Below are 14,549 nucleotides of genomic sequence, written 5' to 3'. Positions count from 1 at the left end.
TTGGTAGGTAGGTAGGTAAGTACGGACATACAAAGTGTCTATACCTTGGTGCTTAGCGGACCTTAATAGTTCTGGGACGTAGCTATTGCCGGAGGGAGATTGGATGGAATTAGATTAGATCAGAGCTCATTACGTTTCCTCGTAAGAGTGAATTAGGGGTGGAGAACGGAGTAGAGGGGGTGGGGGTGCTATTGGGGGAGGGGAAGGAAAAGAGACATGGGTGAGAGGGTGGTTAGGTAGCAAAGGTAAGTAAAGGAAGGAGAGTTGGATATAAGCAACGACTTTCACCTATGTATGAACGTTAATGCTCTTACTGTACCTTTTATTCATGACGATGTATTTAATAATAATTATATGCTATTGTTATTTCGTTCTCCTTTACTTTACTTTCATTTCGTCGAACATATTGCCTATCTCATTCCTTTCATGGATATATTTTATCTCTAGCCTTTATCTTTATTTATATCCTTATCTCTTTCAATCTCTTTCACTCTTTCTCTCTCTCTCTCTCTCTCTCTCTCTCTCTCTCTCGATCTCTCGCTTTCACTCTGTTTCTTTCCCTTTATCTTTATCTATTCGTCTCTTTCTCTATATCTTTCTTTCTTTCATGTATATTCTATACGGTATGTCACTATTTCGAGGATTCTCGTGACGTCTAACGTCGGATAACTATGTTTCTTGCTATTTCAAACACTTCTGTCTCGTTTGCTTTAATTAATTTCACAGAGAGCTAACTAAACTGGTAGAGCTTATAACGACACGGTCCTTTCTCTAACGCATTAGAATTTATTACGTCTTCTTCTTTTTCTTCTTCTTGTCAAAGACAATAGTAAAAATTATAAAAATGTTTAAGGAAAAAAGAAAAAAAAAAAAGAAAAAAAAAAAAAGAAAAAGAAAAATAAGAAAAAGGAAAGAACTTCAATCCTAAAATTAAATTATCAACGTAATCGTCACGTTAGATGACTCACGTGAAGTCGACACTTTCGAAAGAAAAAGAAATTTTCTTAGTTTGCCTGCCAATCTCCGAGTGTTTCTCAATGTCGTACCATTCTCGTTGCGTTTTATGACAGAATCGTGATGTCGGTTCATTTCCAACCATCGTTTTGATATCGAACTAGTCCGCTCGTGAAAAAGAGTCGTGAAAAAGTCGTACCGTTGAAAGGAGAAAGAAAGATGAAAAAAGAGACAGTGAGATAGAGAGAGAGAAAGAGAGAGAAAGAGAGAGAGAGAGAGAGAGAGAGAGAGAGAGAGAGAGAAAGAGACAAAACGAAAGAGATACTTTCGTGGAAGAAGTTAAATCACGTAGGAGTAACAGCAAAGGAAGGTAAGACTGTGACTGGTTCACAGCATTGACTTATAGTCTCACACCCAATTCGTCCTACAAATTGCTAGTCATTCGTTTTCGGCCAGTCTGAGAAGAAGGAGAATTTGTCGATAAGACTAGACTTTCCTTACTACGTTTCTTTTCTTCTCTTTTCTTTTCTTTCCTTTTTTTGCTTCTCTCATCTTATCTTTTCTTTTCTTCTTTTCCCTTCTTCTTCTTCTTCATACTCTTTCCTTTTTTTTTTCCTTTTTCTTCTTCTTCCTTTTTTTTTTTTTTTTTTTTTTTTTCTTTTCTTTTACAGCAACAGCCAGCGGTAATTGCGTTCTCCGTCATCCTCCAACAACCCCTCAACGATTTTTCGCGTTATTGCTACAGGTGAAGAGATTTCAGCTTACAAAGACAACGACCAACGACCAACGACAATGACGACAACGACGACGACGACGACGACGACGACGAGGATGACGACGACTAACAGAGATTGCGTCCACCATAATAGCCGATCGTAAAACGTGTAAAGTTAGAAGGGAATAGTCAAGATAACGATGAAAACGTTCGAGATACCATAAGAACGAACATCGACTATGATTAGAGAATACAAATTATCTTAGTATGTTACAACTTGATTCGCTGTAGACTTTCTCTCTCTCTCTCTCTCTTTCTTTCTTTTTCTCATTTATGAGAATTCGAAGATGTTTCAGCATTTTCTTCTTTTTCAACGTTATTATTCTTTTACGACACGATAAACTTATTGTTATCGTTTTCTTACAACGTTCGTTATTACACAAGGAAAATGGAGCGTCCGTGATTTATCGTTCCCAAGAGTGGACCATCGGTGTTGGCAAAGGATGGAAAAGCAAAATGCCTTGCTTCCTTGCTTGCTTGCTTCCTTGCTTGCTTGCTTGCTTGCTTGCTTGCTTGCGGACGGAACTATTGGGATAAGAACATCAACGGATACGGCAACAGCTGCTCGCACTTACTGCAGTCCAACCATAAAACGTTCCTGATGGAAAACGGATGAGAATATGTCCTAGAACGATGCTATGTGAAATCGAGGTAACATATATTATCACATACTATCCAGACGAACGCCATGTTGAAAAAACCAATAACTTTGTTATTCGTGAATTCGATGAATTTCGAGAAAAATAAGAAAGAGAGAGAGAGAGAGAGAGAGAGAGAGAGATTTGCTTCTTCGAATAAATTTTGATGTTTCTTTTTTTCTTTTTTCCTTTTTTTTTTTTTTTTTTTTTTTTTTAATTTTAATTCAATTCTCAACGGAGAATCATAATTCGTCGTACGAGATTAAGACGTTTAAGTAAATTCCATGGCATTAGATATATCGTATAGTTCGTTCTAATTTCTTTTATCTAGAAAGAAAAGTTCTACCTTTTCGCCGACGTTTTGAATATTTATGTTGCTCTGGGACTTAGAACGCATGCGACCTTCTCCTAAGAAATATAAGAATACTTCACGAAGAAACCCAAGTAAGCCAAAGGAGACTACTTTCTTCGAACGAGCCAAACGTGATAACTTTATATGACGTGTAAAACGTGAGAATCCAGGGCTAGAATAGATTTTGTTTATAGTTGGTTAGGGCACTCAACGTTGATTAAAAAAATACACGAGGCTCGGCTAATAATTAAGTTCTATCGTTGTTCATCTCAACCATAGGAGGTTGACGTTGCTTCAAATTTAAAATAAGAAAAATAAGAGAAGAGAAAGATATATATAGACAGAGAGAGAGAGAGAGAGAGAGAGAGAGAGAGAGAGAGAGAGAAAGGGAAAAATAGCAGTGAAAAGAAGAAGAAGAAGAAGAAGAAGAAAAAGAAGGTATATAAGGTAACTATAATGCTCGAGTCTCAGATAAATAAGGTCGATAAATTTTGAGCTTATCTCTTAAAAAAGGGGTAATATAATTTAATCACACATGGACCTCGCGTGACTTAAATCGCAAATGTATAGTAACCTTTTACAAAGGTTGGTTACCTTGTTGCAACACTCGCCAAGCCGCGAAAGCTTACGTTATTGCCTCTTTCTCTTTCTCATCGATAAAAATTGCAACGAAATAAATCGTTATGCGTAGGCGCCTAGTACGGCCTGAAAGTTGTTTTTAAGGTTTAAGATAACAACGATGTAAGTAAATCACGGAACAGATATGAAACATGTTGAGAAATTATTAAACATTAAGTTGAGCTTATCGGTTGAGTTAAAGTGCTTACAACAGTCGGATACATCCAACGATAAGAATAATTTTCTTTTTATTTTTTTTTTTTTCCTATTGCTTTGCTACTTAACTTACGTATACCGTTTAATCGAATAATTCTTCTCTAATTTTCAATCGATCAATACGACACAAGTCTCACTTAAGTATTATATTACAGAATCTTTCATATCGATCTTACTGACTTTATAGAGAGACCTTAAAACCCATATATCTTGTAACAACGTCCGAGTGAAATTTACACAGACAAATAGGTTGCGTCTTCTATTCAATAAAATTATATTGTAGCTAACTATTTCCCTGGGACATATAAAATACCGATTGAATAAGTATAAGCCATTGCATTAATAAGATATATCTAATGATTCCCGATTAGATTTCTCTTTAGTCTTTAAACTTAACCACTTGTGACACTTCTGTCCTTTTTCTATCCCTTTTATCGTAACAAGGACGTATGAAAGAAGGGTGTCTCTTGTGTCACCGTATAAGTGAGTTTGAGTGATTAATGACATTTTTTTTTCTTTTTTTTTTTTTCATTTTTTTTTTTAGTCCTTCCTATAAATCTGGAACGCGAGTTATTGGACCTCGAACTTCAATTGATAAACTTAATGATAGAATATATCATGAGATATATATATATATAATCTTACAATGAAAATTGTAAACAATGAAAAAGTTTGTAGAATAAAAATTTATCATTTTCCGTGAGATTGTCCGTCAGTCTGTCACGTGACACGGAAACACAAGGGTGACTAGCGGCGAGGAGCAAGTTGCCGTTCGCGTTTAACCAGGTCGAGGGTACTCCCTTTCGTGGCTCGTAATTAAAACACGGAGAAACTTAATGTTTCCTCCCTCTGTGAGCTGACTGCAACCACGTAACAAGCGAATGCAGCCGGTTGCGACTTTACCGGGGATCGCGAACTTCTCTATTGCGTGTGTTACGTACATTCTCACGTATCTCTATGAGAATTATACATATATAAATATAAATATATATATATATATATATATATATATATATATACACATACGTCTCACACTTAGTGGAAATTCGTATTCGTAAAATCCACCGGAAGAATGTAAAGAAGAGGATTTGGTTTAAAACGTTCAGGAAACGAACATTACTTCCTGAATTATTATTGTATATTCCCCTTTGATCCTTAAGTTTGATCATATTTAATTGTTCGTTTAATGAATTACGCTTAATATCGTTTCACATTATTTAATGATATATCACATATAAATGGTACTAAAGAAAAATGTAAATTATTAAAGATAAATATTGAAATGCAATTTTTCCAAATGAAATATTAAATTTAATTACATCTAATCGTACAAATAATTTTCCTTAAATCGATTTTAAAATCTTATTGTATATAATTTAATTACATTAAAATTATGAAATAGTTACGTTAAAATCATGAGATTGTTTATTTTTAAAACTACAAAGAACGATTTCATAAGGTAAACCACAAATCGTACAAGTATTCGTATACTATGTCTATCTATGTATTTGAACTATATCGTGAGAATAGTGAGAAAGTTTCCTATCGTGAAACTTCGCAACTAATTCCGCACACGCATGGAAGCGACTCGCGAATAATCCGTTAATGATTTCCTCTTTTCCCTCGACACGAAGGGAAAAGGTTCCTATCGCTTTTATATTCAACAGAGAAAAAGAGAGAGAGAGAGAGAGAGAGAGAGAGAGAGAGAAAGAAAGAGAGAGAATGAGCTGACGCCGGCGGGACTAAAGTTTGTTCTACTTAAATAAGTAGCACGTCCTCCGAAAAGTCAGACTGTCGCAGCCTCCTAACAAAAATCTAGACCGAGGACACTATACCGGCCATGCTCGTTTTCGTCTAACCGAAAAAGTGGAATGTATACGAGCGAGTGCTTCCGCTTCGAGTCGTCGTTTCATTGTAAACCCCGCAAAAGATAAGGTGAGATTCAAGTACGCCGGACGAAACTTTTAATCCGAGATGTTTTTCTTTCGAGAGAAAAGAAGAAAAAAAAAAAAAAAAAACAAAAAAAAGAAAAAAGAGAGAAAAGAAAAAGAAGAAGAGAAAAAAACAGGGAGAGAAGAAAAAGAGGAGACAGAAAAATTATAGAAACACGAAGAAAAGAGAGAAGAAAAAATGAAAGCGGGGGAGGGAAAAAAAACACACAAAAAGAAGAGGAAGAAGAAGAAGAAGAAAAAATCCCTCCTTTCAACGAGAATTTTCTTCATTTTCATACATATATATATATATATATATATATATATATATATATATGTATGTATAAACATATACCTATATATATGTATATATTTATATACGTCAATGTGTGTAAATGCATCTCTTTGTGAGATGTAATCCCAGTCATGACATTTTCAGAAGTGCAAAAATAATTACTGGACAGTCTATTCTTTTCTTTTTTTTTCCTTCTTTGTTTTCTCTCTTTCTCTCTCTCTCTCTCCCTCTCTCTGTCTCACGTGCACGTACACACACACATACTTTTATCCTTTTCCTTTGTTTTTTCTCCTTCTTCCGCTCTTTCTCCCTCTCTCTTTTCTTTTTACATTCCCCTTTTTTTTCCCCCCCCTTGCAAATTATGAGACAGGAAAATGAGAAACGCGAGATTAAAGTGAAGATGCACGCGTCACGTTGTCCTTTATTATTGCGGAAAGTTATTTCAAGGTTCGTCATACTTTGTGTGATTTCATGTGCCAAGTAACGTGTGGCGAGGTGTGAGTAGTTGGCAATGGGGAATTCGGATGGGGGTTAAAGGGGGTAAATGGAGTTGGGGATGAGGGAAGGATAAAGAGAGAAAGAGGAACGAGGGACTAAAACGATTCCCGGAACGAAGTTCCGCGGGAAAGTTTCGAGAGATCGGTGGAACACCTGCCAGCCACCACGGAGTTCATTTTGAAATAATCTCCCGTTTAACCTCGTCGAGCCGAATAACTCCAATGAGAATGATAGAATGCAAATCTAATCTTCTACCAGAGAATTCTTAGGACGATTCCTTTGAGTTTCATTGAATCTGCAATGTAGTTCTCTCGATTCAAATCGATCATCGTCGAGGTGCCTCAATCTTGAAACTTATTCCAAAAGTTTAATCCTCTCCTGTTTTCTCAATGGAATCCTTTCTGTTGATTCCTGTTTATTATCATATTATAAGAGAAAATGAATATTTTTATAATACGTTAATTCAATGATTCAAAACAGCTGTTATAATACGTACGAACGAAAACGAGCCTATAATTATATTATTTATAAAACAAAACAAAAATATATATTTATCTGTCGATCAACGAAACGACTTTTACAAATTGCAAATTAATATTCACAAGATAACGAATCATTTTTATTCAAAGGCAATAATTATATTTGTTATCTTAGACGTATATTGTAATAAGTAAGGGATTTGTGGTGTACGATTAATAAAACTGTAGGTTTAAAAATAACAAATATGTAATTCATTTTATATATATATATATATCAAAGATACAGATATTTAGTAAAGATAAGGAAGCTAATATTGTTTTAAGATGAAATTTAGAGATAAAAGAAAATTATACGAACGTACGTGCAATTATTTTTGTTTTCCTTAATCGAAGATAAGAAAATGAGTATAGTTCTATAAAGATGTTTAAAAATAACAAACGTAGAAATTATTTTCTACGTTAAAAGATAAATAATTTTATTTAAATCAAATTTATTAAATATTCTAAAGAAATTATTGTCTAAGAGAATTACTTTTTTTTTTTTTTATTAAATTATATATCATAATTGTTATTTCATTTTTTATATTCAAGCAAATAACCCTTAACTAAATGAAATGTAGTTATACTTTTTTTCGAGCTTATTTTTTTCAATTCAAATAATGCCATAATGTCTTCGATTGTCAATTAAACTGATACAATGTGTCAATCCCTCGACATACTAATCTAAAATGATTCTTTATTTTTATTATCCCTTATTCAATATTTATGACACAACGTATTCTCTACGAATTACTTATTTCAATGTGAGAAGAGGTTAGGAGGTTAAAGGAGGGTTGGAGGGAAGGAGGGAAGACAGAGTAAAGTATTTACTCGTTCTTTCTCTTTTCCCCTTTTTGAAATCGTCGGATCCCATTGCGTTTGTCTATCGATTACGTCGTTTTCTTGGAAAAAGGTATACGTTATTTCCATCGCAAGACTTTTGCAACTTTTATTTGCGTTTTCTAACGATCAGAAACGCTTTGACTTTCGATCGGAGTTGCGACAGTTGAATATTCAAATAAAAATATCAATGAAAGAAGAACCGATCCGGTTATATCTAATTCAACGGGCTATGAAATAATATTGAACGAAATTGAATTTGTACGAGGAATATTAATTAATTCTATTGATTGAAGAAATCTTTGAAAATATATTTTGAATTCATTCGTAGTTCGTCATTGGAATTGACGATGACATGTTAGAAATATTGGAATTTATCTGACGATGATGAAAATCCAGATGAGAAGGAGAGATATTTGATATAACGAAGGCATGCGTCGGCTTCGTGTGCAATTTTCACGAAGGAAGGATTATTTTAGAGAGAGAGAGAGAGAGAGAGAGAGAGAGAAAGAGAGAGAGAAGCATTTTCACAAGCGTGAAATTACTCGGCTTAATTTCACGAACCTATCCACGAGATAACGTGTCATGTGGAAAAGAAAAAGAAAAAGAAAAAAATGAAAAAAGGGAAAGAACATAGAAAAAAACATACGTCATATTGTTGAAACATGACGATTATTTTACTCCTATTTTCTTTCGATATACAAATCATTCCAAGATACGATTTTGCATTAGACACAAAATGAAAAAACAACAAGGCAGTCCATCGAGTTTTCCTTGGAAAATAGAAAATCAAATTTCTTTTTAGATTCCATCGGTATGGGGATGAAGGGAGGGAGGGATGGTAGGGAGGGAGGGTAGAAAAAAAGGAGAAGAAAAAAGAAAGAAAAAAAAAAAAAAAAAAGAAAAATAAATAACGCGATAAGGATAATCTCCGAAGTCAAAGTTTCAACCTGCCTTCTCTACTTTTCATTCTCCCTTAACCCCTTCTCCATCTCTATCACTCCCATTTCTCCTGTATTCTAACAAAAGCACTTCAGTTCACGGTTCCGTACATACTTTGTTCGCCCAGCAAACCACGCGTTTTCTATGCAAATCATTTTTCCACGAGCCTTAACGCTTTCAAAGAAAACAGGTTGTAACACTTGGCGGGTTGACTTTCGCTCGGCTAAAGTCGTGAAATTCTTCAACGATTCGTTCCACGATAACCAACACGCACGCACACACGTTGAATATTTGATTAGGTTTTAACTAGTAACAGTTCATTGACCGTTCCGTCGAATGATACGGCCTATGATTTCCTTATGGACGATTCAAATATGATTAATATGATATTTGCGTGAATGAGTTTTCATCCGAATGTATTCATCTGTATATTTCAATGTATGTACTAGCAAGATCGTAAAAAGAAAATTTAAGAGGTACACTATCGATAGTATAGATATATATCGATACAGGGATGACGTTTTGGCTGCGTTTCAGAACGCCTTAGGAATATAGAGAGACCGATAACGGACAACGACAGAACGGATCGATCGTTTCTCAGTTTAACCTACTTACTTAAACTTTCGTACGACGACGTTAGCGCTCTTCCTTTATGTATATATATATATATATATATATATATGTTTATATATGTATATGTATATATATATGTGTATATGTATACGTATATAGATCACCCTTTTAAATTTTCTCGCGAGATCTATATATCTTCCCGAAAATCGCTGATTTATCATAATGTAATTGAAAATTATCTCGAAATTTATACAATTATTTCATTTAATTGTCTATCGAAATTCCTCGTCAATCGAATCTTCTTTGAATCATAATTAACAACGCGAATAACATTGAACGATGGCGTGATAACACACGATCAATTGATATCATTTACGATAATCACGAGAAATTATTTTATCTTATTCTATCCTCGTAAATAGTCGCGAACTCCATTATATTAGTATTATTAAAAGAAATTCTGGTGCAAAACTTTTTCTACGATCATACGATGAAAAGATTAATACCCGTACGAATAAAACTACGGTATATATATATATATATATATATATAATGAGTTTAATGTACGTGTAAAAAAATATTACATTATAATTAGACCTATATTTTATCGGTCTCTACGATCGCAGGACTTTAAAAATAGGGAGTTGAAAAAATAAGTAAAAAAAGGAAAAAATAAAACGTTCAATTTGTAAACCCAGCCATGAAGGACAATTTTCTTTGTCTTATACATTTTCCTTTTTAGTTTTTTTTTTTTTTTTTTTTCTTTTATCACATTTTACTCTTAGTTATTACGAATTATCGAAAGGGTGAAAAAATACAAAAAAAGAAAAAAAAAAGAAAATAAGAAAAAACAAGAAAAACAAAAAAGAAAAAGTCTCACCTATCTATTTATATTTTCTATTATATTTCCTCCTATTCGACGATTCCTACTATTTAATCTTTGAACTTTGTGATAACTTCCATCCCCTCTCTCTCTCTCTCTCTCTCTCTTTCTCTTTCGTGCGAGATCCGACGTGAGAAGCACGATATCGTCTGATGGCTCGCCACCAACGTCACCGCGAATGGTACCACCTCTCGATGGCGATGGTACGATCGTTTAATTTGTCCGTTTCGAAGTTTCGTGGTCCCGCGAACATGGCGAGTCGAACAATTCGCGCCTCGCGTCGAATGAAATTGCAAAAGTTATTCGTTTTCGTTGGACAAAGATAGAAGTGTAGGAGAAAGGTTTGGCTGTGATAGTGGTGTGTAAAATTGTGCCGGTTACACGCGAAACGTTCCACCCTCTGTACGATACTTTTTACACCACCACTGTTACTGTCTACCATTACCAATACAACCACGATCTCTCCCGATCATCCCTCCTACTGTATCTACCATTGAATTTAATTTCAACTTGTTTCTTCGTATCCTTTGAAATTTTTACAATGTACTAAGGCAGATTTTTAAAAGAGATTTTACGATTTAAAAGAACGTACAATGACGCTGGTGTATGGTTAATGGGAGATAGGTGAATTGCGTTTGGATGAATGTTGAGTGGTAGTACGAAGTTAGAAAGATTTTTTTCGTTTCTTCGTGTTAATTTTTTTTTGTCTTTTTTTTGGTTTTTTAATTTCTTTTCCATCTCTTTCTTTTCCATCTCTCTCTCTCTCTCTCTCTCTTTCAATTTATTTTCTTTTTTTTTTCTTTTTTTTTTTTCTTTTCCACGCGTACCGCTTGATCGGATAGACTTATGAATAATGCAAGAGCCGAAGTTGCATCGTTGTACGCGTATACGTGCATAGAGCTCGATCGCGAACGAGCACATACAACGTTTGTAATTCCATTAACTATGCCGTTTTATCGCCCAATACCGTGGCTTCGATCGAATAACTTTCCGTTTATATATAACGCGCGGCTTGCGTGTTGTTTTGGAGGATATTGAATTATTCACTTGGATGGACCAACAACGTAAAATTATCTAGACTCTGACTATACGATTGGTTAGTTTCCCTACGTTAGATACACTCTCTTTCTCTCTCTTTCTCTCTCTCTCTCTCTCTCTAGCGCGCAAACTCTTTACATAAGTCTCTACATACAACTTCATCGTCTAAGTTCGAAGACGCTTTCCCTTTAATGAAGAACGATGAAGTTGAACATGAAGTTGTTTGCCCTGTTCATATCTAAGACGCTATTCGAGCTAACTCTCTCTCCCTCTCTCTCTCTTTCTCTTTCTCTATCTATCTTGAATATTATTTATTCACTTCGATTCAGTTATTATCATATATATACTTTTATTAACAATAATCAAGCACCGTTTAATACAATCGTTATATTACACGACACAATTAAGATATATATATATATATATATATATATATATATATATGTATGTATGTATGTATGTATGTATGTATGTATATAATTTAATGAAATTCTATGGACGACGACGGGAAAATTTATGTGATTTCTACGAGGAAATACATTCAATTGCGATAATTAGTCGGACGATCATATGCATAATGAAATAATAAAGCATTATTCCTAATAAGGATATAATTACGTTACTCGTAAATATATTATTTATTATATTATATTTATTATTTTACTTTTATTTTTTATATATTTCCATCTTTTTTCCTTTCTTTATTTTTTATTCATTTGAATTCTTAATTTTGTCTTATTATTCGTTCGTATCTATTTCGAGAAAATAGAATTTATTATTTATCATTGAAGAGGAAAATTCGTTCGATCGTACGAATATATATATATATATATATATATATATATATATATATATATATATATATATATATATGTATGTATATATGTATGGAATATATTTTCGAACAAAGAAATTCTTGAATCAAAGTAATCAAAATCACGATAGACGAATCATACGTATTAGACGATAGATTATTATATCCAAGGTAAAAATTTAAATGAACGATAGATGATGCATTTACCTTCGGTACACATGAAGAGTATGGCAGCGATGGAGAGCCTGGCTTGCCATCTCAGAGCCATTTCCAAGAGAATTTTCTGTTGAAACGTTATCACTTATGTTTATTTATTAAAACGATTCACATTATTCTCTTCGTTTCTTCTCCCATTATTTCAAGTTCATATTATTAAAACCGTTGATTCCTATTTTTTGTTCTTTTTCTTTTTCTTTCTTTTTTTTTACGCGGCGGCACTTAACACGAGAAGATAAAAAGAAAAAAAGAAGAAAACAAGAAAAGGAAAAAGAAAAAGAAAAGAAAAGGGAAGCAGTAAAAAGAAAAAAAAAAAAAAAAAGAAAAAGAACAAGAACGAAAAGAAAATAGAAAAGAAAAGAAAAAGAAGGAAAGAAATCAATCGAATTCGTAGAAACGAATCAATCAATCAATCAAAGAATCGATCGTTCGATCGATCGATCGATCGATTGATCGATTGATCCAATTGATTTCGAACTACTTCGAAAGAACTTTCGATTCGTCGTTTCACCCTCGAAGAAAAAGAAAAAAAAAAAAAAGTAAAAATATTTTCTACCCCACGAAAAATCACGCGACAACTTTAGTAAACCAATCCACACCCAAAATGTGCGAGGTTCCCGAATATACGATAACGAATGTGCGCGCACACAATCTATTCGATGAGTAACAACTTTCTAAGGACGATCCTTCTAATATCGTGTATATTATACTTCCTTCTGGATTGTACTTTATCAAAGTACTCGCTTTATGAGAAAAGTTTCGATAGTTCAATACCAAAAATGACTTCTCCCTTTTCGATCGTATCGTTCAACTTGAAGTCACTCAAGTCACTACAAGTTTTATTCTTCAAACTTGTCCCTTCACTTTACAATCACAAAATCCTTTTTACTTTTTCTTTATTTCCGATACGTTTAACACCATTCGAAAGTAATGAACGAATCATTTCAACGACGCACCAAAAATATACGATCTCTCTCTTTGATCTTCATTCCAAAGTTGTATTTAGTTTTCTTTCACTGAATCCAATCTACGAAATAGAATCTTATCTTTCGAAGATCACCAAGTCAAACACGATATCAAAAGTTATTTATTTCAATAACACGACCCGCACAGATCACATAGCAATAATATTTTCTCGATATATTATCTCTCTCTCTCTCTCTGTCTCTCTCTCTCTCTCTCTCTCTCTCTATCTCTTTCCCTATTACTATGCGTGTGTACAGTTCATATACATATATGTATATATAGGTATAGACCTACATATAAATTAGTATCGAAAGCACAGCATTTCATGATTAAATGATATATATACATAGATGCATAAATATATTTATATATATATATATATATATATATATATATATACATATATATATATATATATATATATATATGTATGTATCAATAAATAAAATTCATTCGACGGATAGAAAAGTTAAGTTCACTAAACACACACGATAGAAGAAACATTCGATATGGAACCTTTAATATGGTCCCACTTGGAAGGTGCGGGAGGGGGGTTAGGTGGGAGGGACAGTTTATCGTGATCCCAATTAATCACATTTATCGATTGTATCCCCGTTGTAAGGGTTTCGATTAATTTTTATCATGAAATTAATCGAAAGTTCGTTGAGTTTATCCTCTCGTACGATTTCCCTTGCCGGTTCTTCGCGAACGCGACATCGTTGATGTACATATAGAACACAATCCGGCACGCAGGCACGTCTTCGTTCGTTGGCAGATTTACCCTGACTGGGGAGATTCTCGGCCGTGGGAGCATGCGCGTTTCCGATCCACCCCCTGTCACGGTGCTCTGGCGCGCACAGCTTTCCGCCACCGTCCACGGCACGTACGCGGAGGGTGGAAGGGCGGTTGAACGAGAAAGGTGGCGGAGGGGAGGGGAAGGGTGGGAAGGGAGGAAAAGCTAAGGGACGACGATGTGCGAGAAGGAGGACGGTTTACACGCTTGCGTTCGCTCGCGCACGTTCTCCTTTACGATAATGTATGTGTTGTGCGTGTATATGTATCTCTCTCTCTCTCTCTCTCTCTCTCTCTCTCTCTTTATCTATCTATCTATCTATCAATCTATCTATCTTTCTCTCTGTGTCTTCGAAACGTCTACTAACACGTATATATGTTTCTCTATATCTATCTCTATCTCTATCTCTATCTTCTTATCTTTCTATCTCTGTCTCTATGACGTTTCTCCAAAACCTTTCGAAAGGTTCTACCGTAACAGGCTGTACTAGGAGAACCTAATAGACCTATGAAGATCTACGATAGTTTTCGATCGTGCCGATCTGCTTAAAGATTTATCCCCTTCATCCTCCCCTTTTTCTTATTTGTATTTTTATTCTTTTGTACTTTTATTCTACATTTCCAGGTTCGAAGATATTGAGAAACATCGGAGATTATATCGTTATATATATATATATATATATATATATA

General features: G+C 34.2%; 1 protein-coding gene across 1 annotated transcript in view; it reads right to left on the bottom strand.

Moving 5' to 3' along the window:
- LOC124431981 (cell adhesion molecule 2-like) overlaps positions 1-13,867 on the bottom strand; it is a 32,833-nt gene extending 18,966 nt beyond the window's left edge. Inside the window, exons 1-3 of the mRNA XM_046980423.1 lie at positions 13,663-13,867; positions 12,876-13,357; positions 12,093-12,322 (exon numbers count right to left, since the gene is read on the bottom strand). Coding sequence (XP_046836379.1) covers positions 12,093-12,153 — 61 coding nt within the window. The 5' untranslated portion in view covers positions 12,154-12,322; positions 12,876-13,357; positions 13,663-13,867. The remainder of the gene's footprint in view (positions 1-12,092; positions 12,323-12,875; positions 13,358-13,662) is intronic.
- Between the last annotated feature and the right edge of the window lie 682 nt (positions 13,868-14,549).

Source organism: Vespa crabro, chromosome 23 (assembly GCF_910589235.1).
Source record: "Vespa crabro chromosome 23, iyVesCrab1.2, whole genome shotgun sequence".
In the NCBI taxonomy this organism is placed as follows: domain Eukaryota; kingdom Metazoa; phylum Arthropoda; class Insecta; order Hymenoptera; family Vespidae; genus Vespa; species Vespa crabro.
The sequence above is the reverse complement of the archived record's forward strand: the minus strand, read 5'-3'. Positions and strand labels throughout refer to the sequence as shown.